The sequence below is a fragment of the Protopterus annectens genome, chromosome 13.part0 (assembly GCF_019279795.1).
Source record: "Protopterus annectens isolate FY-2018-M chromosome 13.part0, PAN1.0, whole genome shotgun sequence".
Classification (NCBI taxonomy): Eukaryota; Metazoa; Chordata; order Ceratodontiformes; family Protopteridae; genus Protopterus; species Protopterus annectens.
The window spans coordinates 448996131-449017906 of record NC_056747.1 but is presented as its reverse complement, the minus strand read 5'-3'; the positions used below and the strand labels follow the sequence as shown (position 1 = coordinate 449017906).

Sequence of the window (21776 nt, the reverse complement as noted above, 5' to 3'; positions counted from 1 at the left end):
AAGGATAACCCAAGTGTGATGACTGCAACAGTGAAACATGAAGAACATCCACTGCTCCCTAAGGCTGAAAGGAGACTGTTCAGATGGTTTGGGGACAACGTGAGGATGCTCACTTGGCATCTTCCATAGGGGGAGGCCCCAGTGCAGACCCAGGACATAATAGTCAACTTACAGCTCTCAATTTGTCTGAGAAAGTACAGTTGTGTAAAATCTTACCATAACAGTAGATATTCCTTCTTTTCACTGTTACAGTATTCATCACCTACGGGATCTCCTGCCAAGAAAAGCCTCATGTCTGGTCAGTATACTAAAACTTCAACATCCTACCAGTGGTGTGTGACAGTCATATGCTCCATACCCAGGCATACTGCATAAAAGGTAACATACGCATGTTGAATACTCAAAACTTCTTTACACCATTCTGAACACCACAGCTGAATGTCGGTCTGAACGCCTTTCTCTGAGCTGTTTTCTACCAAGCCATTTAGAAATAAATACCCCAATGGGGTTCCTTCTTTTTTTTTCCCTTTACTATTGTACTTATGGTTCATGCCATCCAGGAAAAGAAAATGTCAGCGTGGGAGGCAGATTCCATATAAAGATTGGCACGATAAGTGTTTGTTTTGTTTAAGAGCTTCGCATGATCATATTTAGTGTACCATTTGTCAGGCTTCTGTTCCTAAAACGCTTCACAGCCATTTGTCTTCTCTTTCTACTTACCTTGAGAACCAACATCTCTAACTTTTAGACAGGGTATCACAGCTGAGCCCACCAGCCCAGAGGTACAGCCATCTCTTAGGAAAAAAGACCAAGATGTCGTATGAATCTGCTGGACATTTCTCTCAAGATAAGTGAAGCCGCCAAAGACCATCCAGTGCCAATGCTGGGAGGATGTAAAGGCTTTGGTATACTGGCCAGATATTGAACTATCCTTGGCAGGAGATCCCATAGGTGATGAAACTGCAACAGTGATATGAAAGGGCATCACTGAGGTATCTCCACAGGGTAAGCTGCAAATCACTGATGTGAATAGGGAAATCTGGTGTACCCTGCTTAGCTGGCAACCAATGGGATACTCATTAGGACAACTGGTTTAAAAATGGATGGAAAGATGAATGAGCATTTTCTTCTTCAAAGACTAAACTCAAAGAAGCACAGAGCAGTGTAACTCTAGGTCTGTTCTGATAAGCCACTCTGTGTGGCACATGGTTTGTTTGTGAATGATACTGACGTCATGATATTACAGTAGTATCTGCATAAATGTAAGGTGCAGTTTGATAAATGTCAGAATGTCGAGTGTGGTAAAACAAAATCTTGTAACATACAGGTGTTTACACACTGAAGGTAAAATTTTGATATTGGAGCAGGTTTAACTAAAAACATTCTATATACTGGCAGGTATAGTTAAGTAGCACTCGCAGAAAGAAGCTTATATTTCTAGAAACAGCATTACCATACATAATAGGAGTCTATATTAGATGACCGAACGGTCGACACCACATGATTAAATTTTTGAAAGTTAAAACGTTTTAACAGAGATCTCCGTAAAGCGGGGAATGGGAAGATTTCCCTTTTCTGCACTGTAGTGTGATCTCGGAGTTGGTATATTTAAAGAGTGGGGGTGTAGGACATTCAGGTAGGTTATTTGTGTAGTTTTTTTTTTTTTATCAGATTTTCGAACTTATAAAAGTTCGATCATATGGCAGTTGAACTTTTTAAAGTTCGATAACCTAATATAGACCCACATAATACAATATACTACAGCTGCTTGACACATCAATGCTGTCATGGCAAAACCTCATACATGGTGAATTTGAGTACTAATGTATGTATAAAAACATGTACTGAAGCTTATCTTAAGATGGCAACACAAAACAAGTGTTTTCAAGCACGCTGCATCGCTGCACTCCCATCCCCATAATCCTACTACCTTATTATTCTCACTTCAAGGCCACTGAACCTCAGGGAAAGTGGGACTGCTGACACAAAGTGTAAATTTTCTCACTCTTCCTATGTGAGGCTGCAAGATAGGGCTAGCCAATAAACAGTAAAATGCAAGCACTATAACAATTTCTTATATGTGAATCCAGGATATAATAAAACAAGCAAATGACAACTCAATCTGTAATGCTCAAGCTGCTGGAATACAAGCTCATGTAATCTGAGAAAATGAAGTAAGCTTTTATAATGTTCTAAAAATTATTTTGCTAAAAGTTTGATGTGGATACATTAATGAAGTTGTTACTATTATATTACACAGATACGTGCACATCCACATTTTCTCATTAACTCTGAAATGTGTACACAGGATAAATGTTAAATTTAAAAATTAATAATTCAGCTTTCCGTTAATGTTACAGTAAAACCGAGGTTTCCTAAAACACACAGCTCTAAAATGTACACCATGGAAACAATGTTGAGAGTACATTGATCTAAAGTTGCAAAATACAAAGCTGAATTTAGTCAAGAAAATGAACATAATGCATGTGTTTTCGCAAAGGGACTGTGACACCGGATGAGGCAGTCATGTGGCCATACCCTTACTACACATATCAACTCAGAAGGCAACATCTTGAGGTAAAACAAATACTGGGTCTTGTGAAAAATATTACTTTCTTAACTCCCACACAGTAATTAAGAGTATACATCATCGTTTGTATTGTTAGGCAGTTATCAGTTTATTTTTGATTAGATATGCTGCTGCTTATCTGCTCACTTTATTCAACTGACTTTTTAAAGATTCATTTACATGACAGATTGAAGCATCAAATTCATTAACAAAAATGTAATCAATGCAGAAAGGAACTGCACAAAAAGGCTATACAGTATAAAAATGCTTACAGGCATATTTTAATTTTGCAAAATTCATAAAGTTTATTTTTACCAGATTTTTCTTTAACATATTTATATTTATTAATAACATTACAACAGTTAAAAATAATTGCAGAAAATGCTTTCTTTACATTCAAAATTAATCTCTGGAGATAAATGCAGAGAGTAAATACAAAACACCACAAGAACAAACACAAACCAAATGAACACGGATGACACAAGGGGCTTACCTTGGAGTAAGCCAGTTTTGAGAAGGCAAGCTTTGCTTCAGTAGGCTCCAAAAATTCTACTATGGCCGTAATGCCTGCTGGTGGTAGAACAACACGACCCAAGTCTCCATATTTGCTAAAAACTTTCTCCAGCTCTCCTGATTCAGTACCTGCTGGGAGATTCTTTACAAGAATCACCATCTTACTGCGTTCAGCTGCTGCCTAGAATGGACAACAAGACGAAACTTATAAATACATGAAAAGGTTAACATGATGCAGTTCAGGACAGACTGACAGAATCAGTGAAAAAACTGAGAAAGAGAAGCAGGTTAAACAAGTAAAACATTAATATATTTGTTAAACTGCAGCCACAGAAGAGGAATGTGCTGTGACCAAGGATGAAATAGATTTTTTCTTGCACTAGCCAAAATGACAATTAACGAATGTCAAATGATATGGACCCCTTAACTAAAGGCACATCAAGTAACAGTGTTTATGCAATCAGTGGTAACTCCTGCAAATCCCTAAGCTGCACTTGTACTTAGCAGCACAGTGTTCTGTGCCTATGTCCTCACTCTGCCTTCAGCTCAAGATGTCTAGCTGTTCCTCTATCAAGCCCTAGTCTAGACACTGACAAATACTAGCAGTCATTTATCCCCTTTACAATACCATGTGGTAGCTTTTCTATTATTAATACAGTAATGTCTCGCAAATCAATATACCTTCAAATGGTACTGTTTTGCCATGACAGTGCAGTGGGTTAGTCACAAAATGAATGGAATTCTGCAGCAGCTCTGTTATGGTCAGTCTTTGTCTGGACTACTGAAACCCAGTTTCACTGCCCCTGAAAAGTACAGTTGTGTACACTTACCGTAAATGTAGATGTTCGGGTGTATTCACTGTTGCAGTCATTACATTTGGGTAATCTGCTGGCAGGTTGCCCTCAGTAGAACTGATTAACAAAGTCTTGGGTCCTGCGTCGGTTGCTGTCCCTTCTCCCATGACGTCAGGTCGTCAGGGGTATAAAACATGCAGCCAATGCCATTTCATCAGTTTTTCTTGCCCCAGATGTCAGGTGCCCCCCACATAGGGAACAAATAAAATTAAAAACACAAAAATATACCTCCAACCAAAGGCAAATACAGCAAAAGGGCTTTTAAACATAGTAAAAGAAAGTAGAGGTATAGCCAGAGAAAAACAGGGGGCTGGAGGGAGGGTAACCAGGACTGCAACAGTGAATACACTCGGACATCTACATTTATGGTAAGTGTACACAACTGTACTATGTTCTTCATGTTTCACTGTTGCAGTCATTACATTTGGGTAGATTCTTAAAGCTATGGTTGGGAGGAGGAAATTATACAGCATTAGGACCAGCTATAAGGCCCTGCAAGACAGCAGTGGCAAAGCCAGCTTTGGATTTAGAGAAAATTGGTAAATGATAATGCTTGGTGAAAGTATCTACAGAACTCCAAGTTGCAGCTTCTAGAATATCCCTGGTAGGAACACCTCTGAGAAAGGCTGCAGAAGTAGATGCAGCCCTGGTGGAATGAGATCCGATTCCCTGGGGGATAGGTTTTCCATGGTGCTTATAGCAGAAATTAATGCAATGGCTTATCCATTTAGAAATGGTTTGTTTTGAAATAGCCTTCCTCTCTGCCCCAGCAGCAAATGCTACTAGCAATTGTTCAGATTTTCTTCGAAGTTTAGTTCTGTCCAAGTAGAATCTAAGTTGTCTGTGCACATCCAAGGAATGCAGAATCCATTCCCCTTTGTTCTGTGGATTGGGATAGAAGGTTGGCAAATGAATGGACTGATTAAGAGCCACACTGGAAACCACCTTGGGTATGAAGGATGGATTGGTCCTCAGAGATACCCTGTCCATATGAAAGATGATGAAAGGCTCCAATGACATAAGGGCCTGTAATTTAGATATCCTTCTAGCTGAAGTGATTGCTAAAAGGAAGGCTGTTTTCCAAGAAAGTAATTTTAAGTCTGCGGTAGCAGCTGGCTCGAAAGGAGGTAGAGTGAGCTTCTCCAAAACAAAGTTAAGGTCCCAGGCAGGGGTAGTAGCTCTCCTGGGTGGTCTCAAGTTCTTTGCCCCTCTGAGATACTGCTTAAGCAGGGGATGAGAAAAGAGGGGTGGTTCTGTGTTATAGTGAGCCGAAATAGCTGAAGCGTGGATTTGGAAAAAGACAGGCCCTTGTGAAGCATCTCAGTTAAGTATTGCAAAATCTGAAGTAAATTGGGCACTGCTGTGCTCATCCCTAAAGATTGGTTCCAGGCACAGAATCATTTCCATTTGTCAGCATAAGATTTTCTAGTACTCTGTCTTCTCGCCTCCAAGATAACATCCATCACAGGTTTGCTAAGGAATGCTAAGGGTGAATTTAAGTGATTGGCCAAGCTGCAAGGTTCAATGTTGGGAGCTGAGGGTGCAGAATTTGGTTCTCCTACTAAGACAGCATGGAAGGTGTCTGAGGCAGGTGCCAGGGGGATACCTGTGACACACTGCGCAGGAGTGGGTACCAGTGTTGGCGTGGCCAGTCTGGAGCAATCAAAATCATTCTTGGTTTGTCCTGTTTGACTTTAAGCAGAACTTTGGAGAGCAGAGGCAGAGGGGGAAAGGTGTAGATGGATAGGTTTTTCCAGCTGAATTTCAGGACAGAGCATCCACTTTCCAGGCTTTTTTGTGGGAAGTCCTTGTGCAAAATTTGTCCAACTGGTAGTTCTGGGGGGAGGCAAATAGATTTATGTCTGGGCTCCACCATTTGTTTGTCAACATGTTGAAAATCGGTGGTTCCAGTTTCCACTCGTGTGGGTCTATGAGATTTCTGCTTAGTCCGTCTGCCAGTGTATTTAATTTTCCTGGCAGGAATTGAGCTTGTAGGTGCACTTGGTAGCTCAAGGCCATGTTCCACAATGCCTTGGCTAGTCTGCAGAGGGGGTAGGAATGTGTACCCCCCTGCTTATTTATGTACCACATAACCATGGTGTTGTCCATCTTTACCATTAGTTATCCTGGAAGAATGTAGTCCTTGAAGGCTGTCAGTGCATTCTGTACAGCTAACATTTCTTTTTGATTGATATGTAGGTGCATTTGATTTGGGTTCCATTTGCCCTGAATGCACTTCCCTGCCAGGTGAGCCTCCCATGCATAGTATGATGCATCTGTAGTTAGGGTTTGGGCAGCAGGGGGTAGTGTGAATGGAAGTCCCTTGTTTTGGTGGTAGGCTCTGCCCATCATAGGAACTCCGGGCGTAGGCAAGGTATGATAGGAACAAGAAGTTATGTACTCACCATAACGTTCAATGTATGTAGTCCATCTCGCCTCACATTCTTACCCGTGGGGTTTGGAGCCGAACCTCGGCTCCGACTCGGCCATACTCTAGCTCGAAGTCTTTCAATTGGCTGGGCTAAGAAGGTATCCCATGCTGCACTGCTCCCTTTCCCCAGATCTTGTTTGCTGTGAGCTAATCATTCACTCCTCCACATACAACATATAGAGAAGGAAGAACATACTAACCAGAAAGGAATTTGAAACCATACCTAACCCCTAGGTCCTCCGGGATGGGGGAAGGAGGGGGGGCAAGTAAGAATGTGAGGCGAGATGGACTACATACATCGAACGTTATGGTGAGTACATAACTTCTTGATGTTATGTAGTCCAATCTCGCCTACATTCTTACATGTGGGACAGCGTCCCCAGCACCTGAATCCTGGGAGGCTCAGTGGAAAATACTCCTGAGCACTGTGGAACCAAAGGAAGACCTGCCTCTGGACACCAAATCCAACTTGTAGTTAGTAACAAAAGTGTGAGGAGATGCCCATGTAGCCGCAGCACAAATATCATCCATAGATAACCTGGCCTGAAAAGCTGTAGATGTAGATACAGATCGGGTAGAATGAGCATTCACTCGAAATGGTAAATCCTTGCCACCTGAAGCATAAATGAATGAAATACAACTGGAAATCCATCTGGACAAAGTGACTTTGGAAACAGGAGACCCAATCCTGTTTTCTGAAAATGAGACAAACTGATCCGATTTTCTGAGATCCTTCGTTCTATGTAAATAGAATCATAGTTGTCTGTGCACATCCAGCTGATGAAATCTAAATTCTGCCTTGTTCGAGAACTCTGGAAAGAATACAGGTAGTTCAATGGATTGGTTTAGATTACTGACGGAAGCCACTTTCGGTAGGAAGGAAGGGTTAGGTCTGAGAGAAACCCTGTCCTTATGAAAAATCAAGTAAGGTGGTCTAACTGATAAGGCTTGAAGCTCCGAGACACGTCTGGCTGAAGTGATGGCTACTAAAAAGATTGTCTTTCAAGTCAAATATTTTAAATCACAAGTGGCTGCAGGCTCGAAGGGGGATGATGTGAGATATTGTAGAACAAAATTTAAGTCCCAAGGCATAACTGGTTCAAAAACTGGAGGACAAAGCAGAATAGTGCCCTTCAGGAAGGCCGCACAAAGTCTGTGTGCCATGAGACTAGGCTCATCAGCGACGTGAAAAGTGGAAATAGCCGTCAACTGGACTTTAATAGTTGCGGCCGCTGATCCTTGGTTGAAAAGCATGGAGAGGAACTCCACGACTAACAAAATTGGAGCTGTATAAGGATCAATTTGTCTTGCATGCGCCCAGATGGAAAATCTCTTCCATTTGCTGGAATAGATTTTTCTGGTGGAAGGCTTATGGGAAGAAGACAGAATATGAACCACTTCCGGAGAAAAATGATGAAGCCTGACTAATGATGGAAGTGGAGGAGCCAGGCTGTCAGCCGGAGGGTCTGAAGAGAGGGATGGAGCTGCCCTGACATATGAGTCAGCAAATCTGGTTGAGGGTCCAGAATCCAGGGGGTGTCTACTAGGTAAGGATGGAGGAAGGGGAACCAAATTTGATGAGGCCAGTGTGGAGCAATCAGAATCATTTTGCTTCCCAAAATTTGCGCTTTCTGAATAACCTTTGTCAGCAGAGAAACAGGAGGGAAGGCATACAGTAGACCGGAGGGCCAATCGTGAACTAGAGCGTCCCTGGATGACTCCCCCTGAGGAGGGATAAGGGTGAAGTAGCTGCTGCAATTGGTATCGAGGGGGCTGGCAGATGGGTCAGCTTCCTGTGGAAAATCTGCTCCGCAACCTGATTGTTCAGGGACCACTCATGAGGCATCAGAATCGCTCTGCTCAACCTGTCGGCAATCACATTGGACTTCCCCAGAATGTGCGTTGCTACAAGAAAATGTTGGGAAGCCACTGCCCACTGCCACACTCGCATGGCCTCTCTGCAAGGGATACGACTTGGTTCCTCCCTGTTTGTTTAGATACCATACCACCGACATATTGTCAGTGTGGATCGCAATTGTCCCGAGAGGAAGAAAGCTCTGAAGTGTTTGCAACGCTAGTAGCACTGCTCTCATGACATTGATATGCAGATGCATCTCATGTTCCTGCCACGTGCCTTGGACTGTCCTGCCTAGCTAATGCCCCCCCACCCTATCTGGGAGGCGTCCGTGGTCACTGTGGCAACCGGAGGGGATGGAACATAAGGGTTTTCCCGCATCGAGGTTGCTGGTGCGAAGCCACCAGTGTAGATCCTGCTTGCACCTGTCTGTGATTATTATGAGATGAGAAAGAGGAAGATGTTGCAGAGACCACTGGGCGAAGAGTAGCCATTGAAGGAGCCTCATGTGTAGCCTCGCCAAAGGAACCAGCATAATTGTAGCAGCCATCGTGCCCAACAATTTGAGGATCAATCTTGCCTTCACTCTTCTCAAAGGGAGTAACGCGTATACCTGCTGTTGTAAACTTTGAATCCTTTCTCTTGGTAAAAAAGCCCTCATGAGCATGGTGTCTACCTCGGCGCCTTTAAAGGTGACACGCTGCGAGGGTAACAAGGCAGACTTTTCCCAATTCAGAGTTATGCTTAATTGTTGACACAGATTGATCGTGGTGTCTCTGGTTTGCAGTAGATGTCTGGTGGTGGCAGAAAGGAACCAGTCGTCCAGGTACGGAAACACCTGGAATCCCTGATGTCTCAAGTGAGCCGTTAAGACTGCCATGCATTTGGTGAACACCCTGGGGGCTGTAGTGAGACCAAAGGGCAGTGCGCAAAATTGAAAATGACTGGCTCCCAGCCAGAAGCATAAATGACTTCTGGATGCCCTGTCCATCTTTATATGGTAGTAAGCATCCTTGAGGTCGATGGAGCACATCCACACTTCTTTTAACAACAATGGGGGAATAGATTGCAACGTGACCATTCAGAAATTGGACTTCTTCACATGGGTGTTCAATCTGCTGAGATCCAAAATGGGTCTCAGGTCCCCTGTTCTTTTCGGCACCAAAAAGAATCTGGAGCAAGTCCCTAATCCGATCTGGTCTGAGAGGACAGGCTGGATGGCTCCTTTTCCTAGCAGCTTTAAAACCTCTGAAGCTGCGGAATCTCTTTGATTGGGTGGAACATCTAGGATTTTTTTGATCGGAGGGGGAGCTGAAGAGAAGGGAATGCGATATCCTCCGGAAATTATTTTTAATACCCATTAGTCCTGAGTTATATTTTGCCAGGCCTCTGGGTATAGTGGAAATGCGACCCCCGACTGGATCCAGAAATGCACAGTCGGGCCTCCCATCAGGAGCGCTGGTAGGGAGAACCACGAAAGGAATTGTGGTCTCCCTGGTTACACAGACCTCCTCTGCCCCTAGGGCGGTGTCTACTAGAATTACCACCCCCTCACCTGCCTCTGGAGGGGGACTCACCTTGTGAGTCATGAAAAAATCTCTGCAATTTTTTGAACCACATCTTCCCACCCCTCTGGGTCTTGGGATAAGGCCTAGAGGGTAGGGAAAAATGGACTCCCACAGCAGACAGAGTTTTTCCCTCTTGCTCGCACCTAGTGAGTGTGTCCTTCACCTTGGTTCCGAATAAGGAGGAACCATCAAACGGGGAGCTGGTGAACGTAGACTTGAAGGCCTCCGCGAAATTACAGAGGCACATCCAGGAGTGTCTCCTAAGAGCAACGCCCGAACTCACTGCCCTACCCGCTCCTTCGGCTGCATAAGAGATCAAAAATGGACTCCCACAGCAGACAGAGTTTTTCCCTTGCTAGCACCTAGTGAGTGTGTCCTTCACCTTGGTTCGGAGGAACCATCAAACGGGGAGCTGGTGAACGTAGACTTGAAGGCCTCCGCGAAATTACAGAGGCACATCCAGGAGTGTCTCCTAAGAGCAACGCCCGAACTCACTGCCCTACCCGCTCCTTCGGCTGCATAAGAGATCAGCCTCATGGAGGAGTTAGCAATAGACTTGAGGGTAGACATCTGAGCGTTGACCTTCTGAGCCACCGCATCAGAAACCTTACCCTGTAGAGCATCTCCAAGCTCTTTCAGGAGATCTCTTTGGAGCCGTGTAAAATGAGATAAGTAATTCAGTGACAGCAGTGTAAAGGCCGCTGAAGAAAACATACGCTTCCTGTACATGGTCCTAGACTCCTTGTTAGGAGGATGGACGGTAGACGAAGTCTCAACCAGTTCCTTCTTGGTGGCCGCTGCCACCACCATGGCATCTACAGGAACTCCCTTAGATAGAAACTCTTTGTCAGAGGGGGCGGACAAGAATTTGTTGGGACTGGTTCCACAGAGTCAGGGGTTTCCCACACCCTTTGACAAACCAGATCAAAAAGCACGAAGGGTGGAGACACCCAGGAGGCAGAGGGCTGAGCCCCAAAGGCCTTCAGGAACACAGACTCCTCCTCAGAGGGAGCTTGTAGGGCCAGTCACCCCTCTGCTTTAAAATTTCCAGGATGTCAGAGAAAGAGACATCCTCAGAGGATAACTTGGGGGACCCCTCCAATTCCTCGAGGTCGGTGTCTGACGTGAGGGACTCATCTTGGGAGTCAATGTGCTTCCTCTTGCATGTTTTTTTTCTGGGTGGCTCCTCAGGAAAAACACTGAGGGGCCCTCAGAAATAAGGGGACCACTCATGGGGGTATCCTGAAGTCTTGGGACTCCGCTGTCAAAAGATAGAGGGCGATCAGAGACCTGCACCGAAGCTGGAGGTGACAGTGTCAGCGCCGAATGATGTAGCTGAGGACCTGGCCAGTGCGCTCTGCATGGCCTCGAAAGCTGGCCCCCCCGGCTCCGAAGATCGCCCAGCCATGGAAGACCTCGGAGCAGAAGGGACAAGGTCCGAAGCCAACGCAGGGGTCAGGCTTCCCCGAGCCGAAGCACTGTGAGAGGGAGGCTAGGAGCCGAAAAGTGACCCGAGACCTCCCCCTCGGGTCTGACCGAGGAACCATGCGTCCTGGACCCCGTGGACGGAGCCAACGAGGTCGGAGCTGAAGCCGGAGCCGATAAGCCAGGATGGGCCATCGGAGCCAACCTAGGGACATCTGACGGTGCTGACCACTCTGGCTCCGAAAGCTAAGATTCGATCGGAGGAGGAAGTATCGACGCTGGTTGGGTGACAGGCTCTGGAGCCGACTGGGCTGGAGCTAAAAACAATTTTGCCAGAACCGGTGACTGGAGAAGTCTCTGCACCATTCTATCTACATCCACATCTGAAAGAATCCTGGAGGACCTAGAAGATAAGGAAGGAGATCTAGGCCTCCTCTCTGAAGGAGACCTACGAGGAGGAGAGACCGGCCTAAAAATTAGAGGCCGGCTCCAAACTAGCACCTCTGTAATCGGCTCCGAGGGACTTGGAGGCGAAGCAGATTAGGTCAATATACTAACTTCCTGCGGCTCCAAGGACAGTGGAGCCGAGGATGCCACAGAAGACTTCACTACTTTCTCCGGAGGCTCCGAGGATACAGATGGAGCTGGTGAACACTTTTTTGCCTTAGAAGCTTTAGCCTTAGAGGGAGAGGACTTAAAGCTAGAAGCCCTTCCCAAATCATCCTCGAAGGAGGGTTTCAAAAGTCCTTTCAAAATTAGTTTGTTCTTCCTCTTCTGAAGAACATGTGGGCTAAATGCATGGCAAAAAGTACAAGATTCCTGGAGGTGAAAAGCCCCCAGACAATAAACACAGAGTGTCCATCAGTGATGGGCATCTTATAACCACATTTAGAACACTTCTTAATGCCCGAGGGCTTATGCTCTTTCATAACCTTAGACATGATGAAAGAAAAACCAACCACTAATAACAGTCAACTGTCAAAATATATAAAGCACGGAAAATACACAAGACCTCTAACTTAACCGGTCTCAACAGGAAACATAAGGAAAGACTAGGTCCTCTAATTTAAAGGGTCCTAGCCCGAAGGATAGGTACCTACTAAACTAACAAGAAACACTGAAAAAGGAGGCGGACTAGGTCCTCTACGGGCCTAGCCCGTAGGGGAAACAGTTAGCGGGACACCACAAAAGCCAATAATACCAGAAACAATTTTTACCAATGGTTAGATCAGCACACACACACAACACACAGCTATGAAAATAGCTTTTGTTTTTGAAGCAAAAACTGTCAATAAAGACAAAAAAGTTACTTAGCCACAGCCAAGCGCAAGACCACGTCTGAGCTATACGAGTGGCAAACGAGATCTGGGGAAAGGGAGCAGTGCAGCATGGGATACCTTCTTAGCCCAGCCAATTGAAAGACTTCGAGCTAGAGTATGGCCGAGTCGGAGCAGAGGTTTGGCTCCGAACCCCATGGGTAAGAATGTAGGCGAGATTGGACTACATAACATTCACTGTTGCCAGGCTGTGACAATGTTGACTCCATAGACTTTTTAAGTACAACTGAAGTTTCCTCATATGCAGTCTTGCATATGGAATTAGAAGAATGCAGGAGGCCATGAACCCCAAGGCTTGCAGTATTTGTCTTGCAGAAAGCAGAGTTTTTGTGGCCACTTGTTTGAAGTTACCAAATGAATTTGCTTTTCTAGCGTGAGGAAAACCATCTGGGCAGTTGTATTCAAGCTTGCACCCAGGAATGTAATCTGTTGAGAGGGTACCAGTTGTGATTTCTTTTTGTTTATGGTGTACCCCATAGAAGTTAGAACCCTTTTTACAAATGCCAGATGATTCAGAAGTAAGGCCTGGTTTTCTGCGTGAATTAGACAGTCGTCCAGGTATGGATATATTTTAATATTTCTTTGCCTGCAAAATGCAATTACTGGAGCCAGGCACTTTGTGAATACCCTGGGTGCAGTAGACAAGGCCAAAGGGCAGTGCAGAGAACTGATAATGCAAGTAGCCTGCTTTGAAGCATAGGTATCTTCTGCAGGATTCCCTGATTGGGATATGCAGGTAAGCTTCTTTTAAATCTAGAGTTGCCAACCAGGCATATTTGCCTATCATAGGAAGTAACTGGTAAAGAGTCAGCATCTTGAATTTTGGAATGTCTAGAAAGGTGTTTAGTGTAGACAGGTCCAGAATTGGATGCCATAATTGGTCTTTTCTGGGTACCAAGAAAAGCCTGGAATAGAAACCTTGTCCCTTTTCCTCTTCTGGCACCGGTTGAATAGCCCCCATGTTTAAGAGGGAAAGTAATTGTGTTTGAGCCTCTGCTCACTGATTTGGGGGCAGGTCTGGCCACCCGTTTGGTGTTGGCAACGTGTGGAAATGAAATCTGTATCCCTGGGACACTATATTTAAAACCCATTTGTCCTGGGTTATGAGTTCCCAGTTTTTTGCATGAAGAGCAATTTTTCCCCCCAAAGGGCCGGATAAAAGGTAAGTGCTTGGTAATGTTAAAGGAAAGTCATTGAGACCATAGGGGGGGTCTTGTTATTTCCAGATTTGGAGGTGGAGGCCCCCCATTGCTTAGTTCTGAGAGTCCCCTGGGACTGAAACGTGGAGCTTTTGGTGTGTCTGGGTTTGGCTTGAGAGGATCTGGAAGGAGCTTGAAGGACCAATTCTTAGTCGGCCAATGCCTACTAAATCTTGGAGGTTGCACTTGTAAGAAATCTTTTACAGTTTGCAGATTTAGCTTTATCTTTCATCTATTTTAGAACTTCTTCAGCCTTATTGCCAAACAGGCGGTCCTGATTTAAAGGAGCATCCAACAATTTTGCCTTAATATGATCAGGCAGAGATTGCTCCTTAAGCCAAGCATGCCTTCTAAGCACAGACCCAGTCACAGCAGCCCTGCAAGAGGCCTCTAAGGAATCAAAACCACATTGCAAAGTATGTTTTCCAACTTGTTCAGCAGAATGCAATAAATCCTGTAAATCTTTATTTTCCACACAGTCAGAAATCAACATCATTTTCTGTTTAAGCAGTCCAATAACATGCTGTTGATATTTTAACATATGAAATTGGCAGTTTAAAGCCCTGATTGCCAAGGTTGCAGAAGTATAAACCTTTTTTCCCCATCTATCCATCACCCTGGAGTCTCTATCAGAAGGGGTAGGATTTTTAGCAGTAGAAGCCTTAATGCCCTTGGGCCCCTGAGAAATGTTTTCTGGATCCGCAACAGGATTTTTGAAAAGGAACTTGTGTGACTCAGGAACCCTGTAGTATCTGTCAGGTTTACTAGGAGCCAGAGGCAGGGAATCAGGGGCCATACTGGATTCCGAAAACACATTATGAACAATGTCTAGTACAGGAGGCATAGCCAAGGGCCTATGCTGAGGTAGAAGCAGGAAATCCCTAAGCCTCTTTTTTGATTCAGAGAATTCCTGACTTTCCCAGTGTAAATGCTCCCTTAAGGTATGTAAAGTTTCCCCAAAAGAAAAGTCCTCGGGGGGGGGGGGCAGAGGGAATGGAATTCTCTGCATCAGAATCCTCATAAGTAGGGATGGGCAAATCCAGGTCATTAGAAGAATCAGAAGAAACAGAATCCTGATCAGAAGATAAATAGTCAAGTTCAGGCCTAGGCCTCTTGGAAGGGGGAGGGTTGACTACCCCTGATCAGAGTAATAAGATCTTCAACCATTTTGATCATTTGTTTTTTAGGCATAGGGGCCTGAACATGTGGCTTGGGCATCGCTTTTATTAGACATAGATCAAGATTTAGACCTTAGTATAGTAGGTGGAGTCGGTTTAATATGCAAGTCTGTAGGCCTAAATACACCCTCAGAAGCCAGTGCCTGCACAGAGGCTCCGGACCCATCCAAGGTAGAGACATCCATGGGTTCCATAGATGAAGTATCTCGCGGCATACCGGACTCCGAATGGGTCTCAGTAGAGGCCTACGAGTCAGAAGTAGTGGGTATCAGGGGCTGTAAAAGCACCTCACTGAGTACTGGCGATTGGCTTAGGAGAAGCGTCGTCAGCAGTTTTGGACCTCGACGCCTGTCTCTGTCTTTTTCTTTGCATTTTTTAGGAATCCCGGTAGTCGGATGGCTAACCGATGTCATTTCTGGATAATTAAACCGAGAACTGAAATATTTAGAGGCAAAAATGTACCGACGATGGATAGTGCGCTGATTAAATAAAGTACAAAACCGACAGCAAGGTACATCCTGGTCAGGGCCTAGGCAAGGAATACAGTACAGATGAAAATCTTTATGAGGTATTTGCTTTCCACAAGTAACACAATTATTAACTTTTACTGACATCGGTGAGGAGCAAGAAAAAGTTTCCCCAACGGGGTACTTAGCTTTAAGTTGAAGACTTTGGTTCTGAAACTCGAAAACAAAAATTTCGGGAGTCGGCCGATCGGCACTTGTGAACAGCTTCTGCTTCGGGCACCGCACGGCAAGAAATACTTGATGTAATGGCGTCGGCTGCATGTTTTATACACCTGACGTCATGGAAGAAGGGACAGCAACCGATGCAGGACCCAAGACTTTGTTAATCAGGCCAACTGAGGGCAACCTGCCAGCAGATTATCCAAATGTAATGACTGCAACAGTGAAACACGAAGAACATCTGCTGTTGTGACTCTACAGCCAACTGCTGGTGTCAGTTGATGTAGAATGGGAAAAGTACAGTTGTGTACAATTACCATAAATGTAGATGTTTGAGTGTATTCACTGTTGCAGTCATCACCTGTGGGATTATCCCTGCTGTGGTAGCCTTGGCCATCCCGAATACCAGAGTCAATGTTTTTCTATGTTGGCTGCTGTCGCTTGCTGTCTGACGTTAGGTCGTCAGTCATATAAAGGAAGGCAGCCAATGCCATTATATCAGTTTTTCTTGCCCTAACCAGTCAGAGCCCCAAGTAAATATGGAAAAGTGGTCCTGGTGGCTAAAAGCCACCGTTAGAAACGTATGTCTCCCTAAAAAAAGAAGATATAAGAGGGAAGAAGGTTGAGAAACCAGGACTGCAACAGTGAATACACTCGAACAACTACATTTATGGTAAGTGTACACAACTGTACTATGTTCTTCGTGTTTCACTGTTGCAGTCTTCACATGTGGGAGGATTCCCAAAAGCTGAGGAGAGGGGTGGTAGGATTAGTAAGAGACCTAGGAATGGGTCAGCATGCCGGGTCTATATCAGAACATCGAAGTTTCAAAACTTCCAATGTTCTAATATCGAACCCTATTCAGCGAAAGCTGAAAACATCGAACATATAGAACAGCGAATTCTTTCCTAGGGAAAAAAATTTGCTGTTCCAAAACTCATACACACAAAACAAGCACACCAAACAAACAGCAATCCACACACATACACCTAAAATCTTACACCTAAACCCTACACTAAACTATGCATACACCACTAACTATCCACTTACCTTAACCCAAACCCTAACCCTAAGGTCCGTCACTATCACACACTCAACCTCACCCGTGCCCTAACCCTCACGTCCACAGAATCGCACACTTACCTGACGCGCCCTAACCCTAACTCACCTAACCTGCCCTAACCCTCATGTCCACACAATCGCACCCATATCTAACCCGTGCCCTAACCCTAACTCACCTAACCCACCCTAACCCTCACATTCACACAATCGCACACATACCTAACCCTAACTAACCTAACCTGCACTCAATCGCACACTTACCTGAACCCGACCCGTAACTTTCCACCACAGCGCTGAAAATACCGAAGCAACAGAAACGGACAACTGAATTCTTTCCCTAGGAAAAAAATTGGTTTTCTGTTGCTTTGATATTTCCAGCTTTTGCTGAATAGGGTTCGATATTAGAACATTTGAAGTTTTGAAACTTCAATGTTCTAATATAGACCCCAGCATGCCCTGCAGAAATCCAGAGGCAAACCCTGCCCTAGCCTTAGAAAACAGAGGTAGGTGGGCAATGCTTGGTAAAGGTATGGACAGAAATCCAGGTGGTAGCTTCCAGGATGTCCCTGGTGGGAACTCTGAGGCATGCTGTGGAAGTGGAGGCTGCCCTAGTGGAATGGGTTTGAACAGACCTGGGGGGGGGGGGGGTTCCCATGCAAACTGTAGCAGAAATGGATACAGTGTGATATCCATTTGGAAATGGTTTGTTTGGAAATGGGCTTCCCCTCTGCCCCTGGGGCAAAGCTGACAAGCAGTTGGTATGTTTTTCTGAAGGGTTTAGTATGGTCCAGATAGTATCTGAGCTGTCTGTGCATGTCTAGTGAGTGCAGAATTCGTTCCCCCTTGTTTTGAGGGTTAAGAAAAAAGGTGGATAGATGTTTGGCCCTGTTGAGAGTTACATTAGATACCACCTTGGGCATAAGGGAGGGATTAGTCCTCAGGGAGACCCTGTCTGCATGGAAGATGATGATGGGCTCAATGACCATCAATGCCTGAAGTTCTGAAACCCTTCTGGCTGAAGTGATATCTAGGAGAAAAACAGTTTTCCAGGAGAGGTATCTTAGTTCTGCTGAAGCAGCAGGTTCGAAGGGTGGTAAAGTTAGGTTTTCCAAAACATAATTCAGGTCCCAGGCTGAAGTGGGTAGCCTTCTGGGAGGTCTGATATTAGAAGCCCCTCTGAGGAATTGTTTAATCAAAGGACGGGAGAACAGGGGCTGTTCTGCATCAAAATGAGCTGAAATGGCTGAGGCATGGATTTTAATACAGGAGAAGGAGAGACCACTATTAAGTAGCTACGCTAGGTAGTCCAGGATAAGAGGGATGGAAAGTTGTGAGGTACTGCCCCCTCTGGACTGGCTCCAGGAGCAGAATCTTTTCCATTTTCCTGCACAAGATTTTCTGGTACTGGGCCTTCTGGCCTCTGTGATAATGTTTAGGATCTGTTTGCTTAACAGGGGCCCCTTGTTTGCCTTTAGAGTATTAGCCATGCTGATAGTTTGAGAGTCTGCAAGTCTGGGTGCAGCATCCCCCCCCCCCCCGAGTTAAGAGGTCTGAGATCAGGGGCAGCTGCCTGGGAGGCTGAAAGGTCAGACTGAGCAGTAAGGGGTACCAATGTTGTCTGGGCCAATCTGGAGCAATGAGGATGGCCTTTGGTCTCACCTCCCTTATTTTGATCAGTACCTTAGGAATAAGAGGCAGAGGAGGGAATGCGTACATAAAGAGGGTGCTCCAGGGGAAGGTCAAGTCATCCACCTTCCACGCTAGGTGGTGATACTCCCTGGTACAGAATTTTTTTTTCTAGCTGATGGTTGGGATGCGAAGCAAAGAGATCCACCTCCAGAATCCCCCACACCCGAGTGGTTTGTAAAAGATTTTTCTGTGGAGCTGCCATTCGTGGTGATCCAGTAAGTTTCTGATTAAGTGGTCTGCCAGGGTGTTGTTGATCCCTGGTAGGTATTGGTCTATCAGGTGTAGTCCCATGGAAGTGGCTGCCAGCCAGAGGTTCATGGCTAGCCTGCACAGAGGGTAAGATTGGGTCCCTCCCTGTTTGCTGATGTACCACATTACTGTGGTGTTGTCTGTTTTAATAAGGAGAACACCTGGCTTGAGATGGGGTCTGAAGGATGTCAGAGCCTTTTGTACTGCCATCATTTCCTTCTGGTTGATGTGTAAAGGAAGGTACTGGGCATCCCAAATACCTTGGGTGCACCTGCCTTCTAGGTGACCGCCCCAAGCTATGTCTGAGGCGTCGGTAGTAATGGTCTGCCTGGTTGGGCGGAGGGGGAAGGAAAGACCCTTGTTCTGGGCACAGCCCCTGCCCACCAGAGAAACTCAGCCTTTATACAGGGGATCAGAGGTAGAGAGGTCTCTAGAGTTTGAGAGTGCTGACACCAAAGGTTCTTTAGGTACCACTGAAGTTTTCTCATGTGAAGCCTGGCCAGAGGAATTAGAAGGATGCAAGATGCCATGTACCCCAAGGCTTGCAGGAACTTCCTTGTAGTGAGGTGACTTCTGGAAGCCAGCTGGGTAAAATAGAGAGGCAAGAAGCTCTTTTTTCTGGGGATAGGAAGGCCAGTGTCCAGCAGTGCTCCCAAGAAAATGATCTTCCTGGAGGTTGTTTGTTTTGATTATGCTCGTTGATGGTGTACCCTAAGTAGGTTAGGAGGGTTTTGACAAACAAGAGGTCCTTGAGGAGCTTTTCTTTGCAATCTACCTGAATGAGGCAGTCGTCCAGATAAGGGTAAATTTGTATATTTTTCTGTTTGCAAAAGGCTATGGCTGGGGCTAAGCATTTGGTGAATACCCTAGGAGCAGTAGATAAGACACAGGGTAGTGCAGAGAACTGAAAGTGTTGTGAGCCTGCTCTGAAGCGAAGGAATTTCCTGCAGGATTCCCTTATGGGGATGTGGAGGTAGGCATCTTTTAGATCTAGGGTAACTAACCAGGCATTTTTTTGTCAGCATAGGCAGCAGCTCGTGCAAAGTTAGCATTTTGAATTTGGGGACCACCAGGAAGGTGTTCAGAACGGATAGATCCAGGATGGGGTGCCAAGTGCCCTCGTTTCTAGGAACAAAGGAATAGTCTGGAATAAAAGCCTTTGCCTGTTTGATCTCAGGGGACAGGTTCTAGTGCCCCTTGGGATATGAGAGTTTGGACTTGTTTCAAAGCCTTTGCCTACTGATTTGGAGGCAAGTCTGTGTACTCTCTTGGAATTGAAAGTTCATTGACGGAGAATTTGTATCCCTGAGAAATGATCTTTAAGACCCATTGTTCCTTTGTTACAGAAAGCCAATTTTCTTTGTGGAGCGAGAGCCTTCCTCTTAGTTTTTGGTGAGTGAAAAGAGGGCAAGGGGGGGGGGGGGTCATTGAGATTTTTTGCCATAGAGGGATAGCTTAGAACTCCCTGCCTTTGGAGTTGAAGTGGTCCACCGTTTGGTTCTCTGCTGTCCCTGGGATAGGAGTCTGGGTGGTCTGTCCCTGCAGGGCTTACCTTGCCCCTTGTCTGCTAGGTGCAGGAAAGGACCAGTGTTTTGAGAGAAAATTCCTGCTGAACCTAGGAGGTTGTACCTGAAGGAAATCCTTCACTGTTTGCATAGATTTTGCTTTGTCTTCCATCTTTTTAAGCACCTCTTCTGCTTTTACTCCAAACAAGCAGTCCTTATCCAAGGGTGCATCAAGTAATTTAGATTTGACATGATCATGGAGAGGTTGTTTCTTCAACCATGCATGTCTCCATCCTGACACTGCTGCCCTGCTTGAGGCTTCTAGGGCATCATATCCACAGTGTAATGAGTGTTTAGCCACTTGACAAGTACAGTGCAGTAAATCTGCTAACTCTTTCGAATTGTCACAGTAAGGAAAGGTTGAAATCTTTTGTTTTAATAGTTCCAAAGTGTGTTGTTGATATTTTAACATGTGGAACTGAGAGTTGAGTGCCCTGATAGCTAAGGTTGCAGAGGTGTATACTTTTTTGCCCCATCTGTCCAAAGCTCTGGAGTCCTTGTCAGAAGGAGTAGGATTCTTTGCAGAACTAGCCTTAGCTCCTTTTTGTCCCTGTGTAATGACCTCCGAGTCTGCATCAGGATTTCTGTACAGGTATTTGCGAGAATCCGGTACTCTGTAATACCTGTCAGGTTTTCTGGGAGCAGGTGGGAGGGTGTCAGGACTTAAGCTGGATTCATGGAAGACATCATCAACCACCTCTAAGATTGGAGGGATGGCCAAGGGTCTGTGCTGAGGCAGGTCTAGAAACCCTCTTAGTCTTTTCTTAGACTGAGGGAAGCCCTAGGATTCCCAGTGGAAATGTTCCCTGAGGGTATGAAGGGCTTCCCCAAAGGAAAGATATTCTGGTAGGGAGGCAGAAGGAATGGATTCCTCTGCATCCGAAGCCTCATAAGCAGTAAGAGATTGTTGTCCCTCTTCAAAATCTGGAATAATCAGACTCCTCAGAATCCTGCTCTGTCAGTAATTCAGGGGAAGGGTTTCTTTTCCTTTTAGAAGGTGCGGCCTGACTACCCCTGATAAGGGTGATAAGATCCTCCACCATTTTAAGCATTTGTGCTTGGGGTTGTGGAGCAAGAGTAAAATGGTGGCTAGAGGTAGTTTTCCTAGGAGTGGCCTTGCCCCAAGGTCTAAGAGTATCCATCGGTCTGAGATAAATGGTAGTCAGAGAAGACGTCATTTTTTTGTCTGGATTCAGTACTGCGAAAAACCTCCTTAGAAGCTGATGCCTATGTCACAGCTTCGGACCCAACCAAGGCAGAGACAGCCAAAGGCTCGGAAGATGAAGATTTTGCAGCATACCAAACTCCGAAAGGGTCTCAGTAGAGGCCTGCGAAGGTATCGAATCGGGCATCAGGGGCTGCGAAGGCACCTCACTGAATTCCAGAGAACTGACAACCTGCTTAGCAGTAGAGTCATCAGAAGGCTTAGCCTTGTGTGGTCTGTCTCTATCTTTATCCTTACGTTTTTTCGAAATGTCTACGGATTGTTGATTGACGGATGCCATTTCGGAATGCGAAGACAGAAGCTGAAAATACCTGGCTACAAAAAGAGCTGTACAACCAATGGTTCTTGCGTTAAGGAGGGCACAGAACCGG

At 45.4% G+C, this 21776-nt stretch overlaps 1 protein-coding gene across 1 annotated transcript in view; it reads right to left on the bottom strand.

Annotated features, from left to right (window-relative positions):
• The window catches only part of RBM19 (RNA binding motif protein 19), a 1836515-nt gene that overhangs the window by 721031 nt on the left and 1093708 nt on the right, over window positions 1–21776 (bottom strand). The window contains exon 13 of the mRNA XM_044054094.1: window positions 3063–3263. Within this exon, the coding sequence (XP_043910029.1) occupies window positions 3063–3263 (201 nt within the window). The remainder of the gene's footprint in view (window positions 1–3062; window positions 3264–21776) is intronic.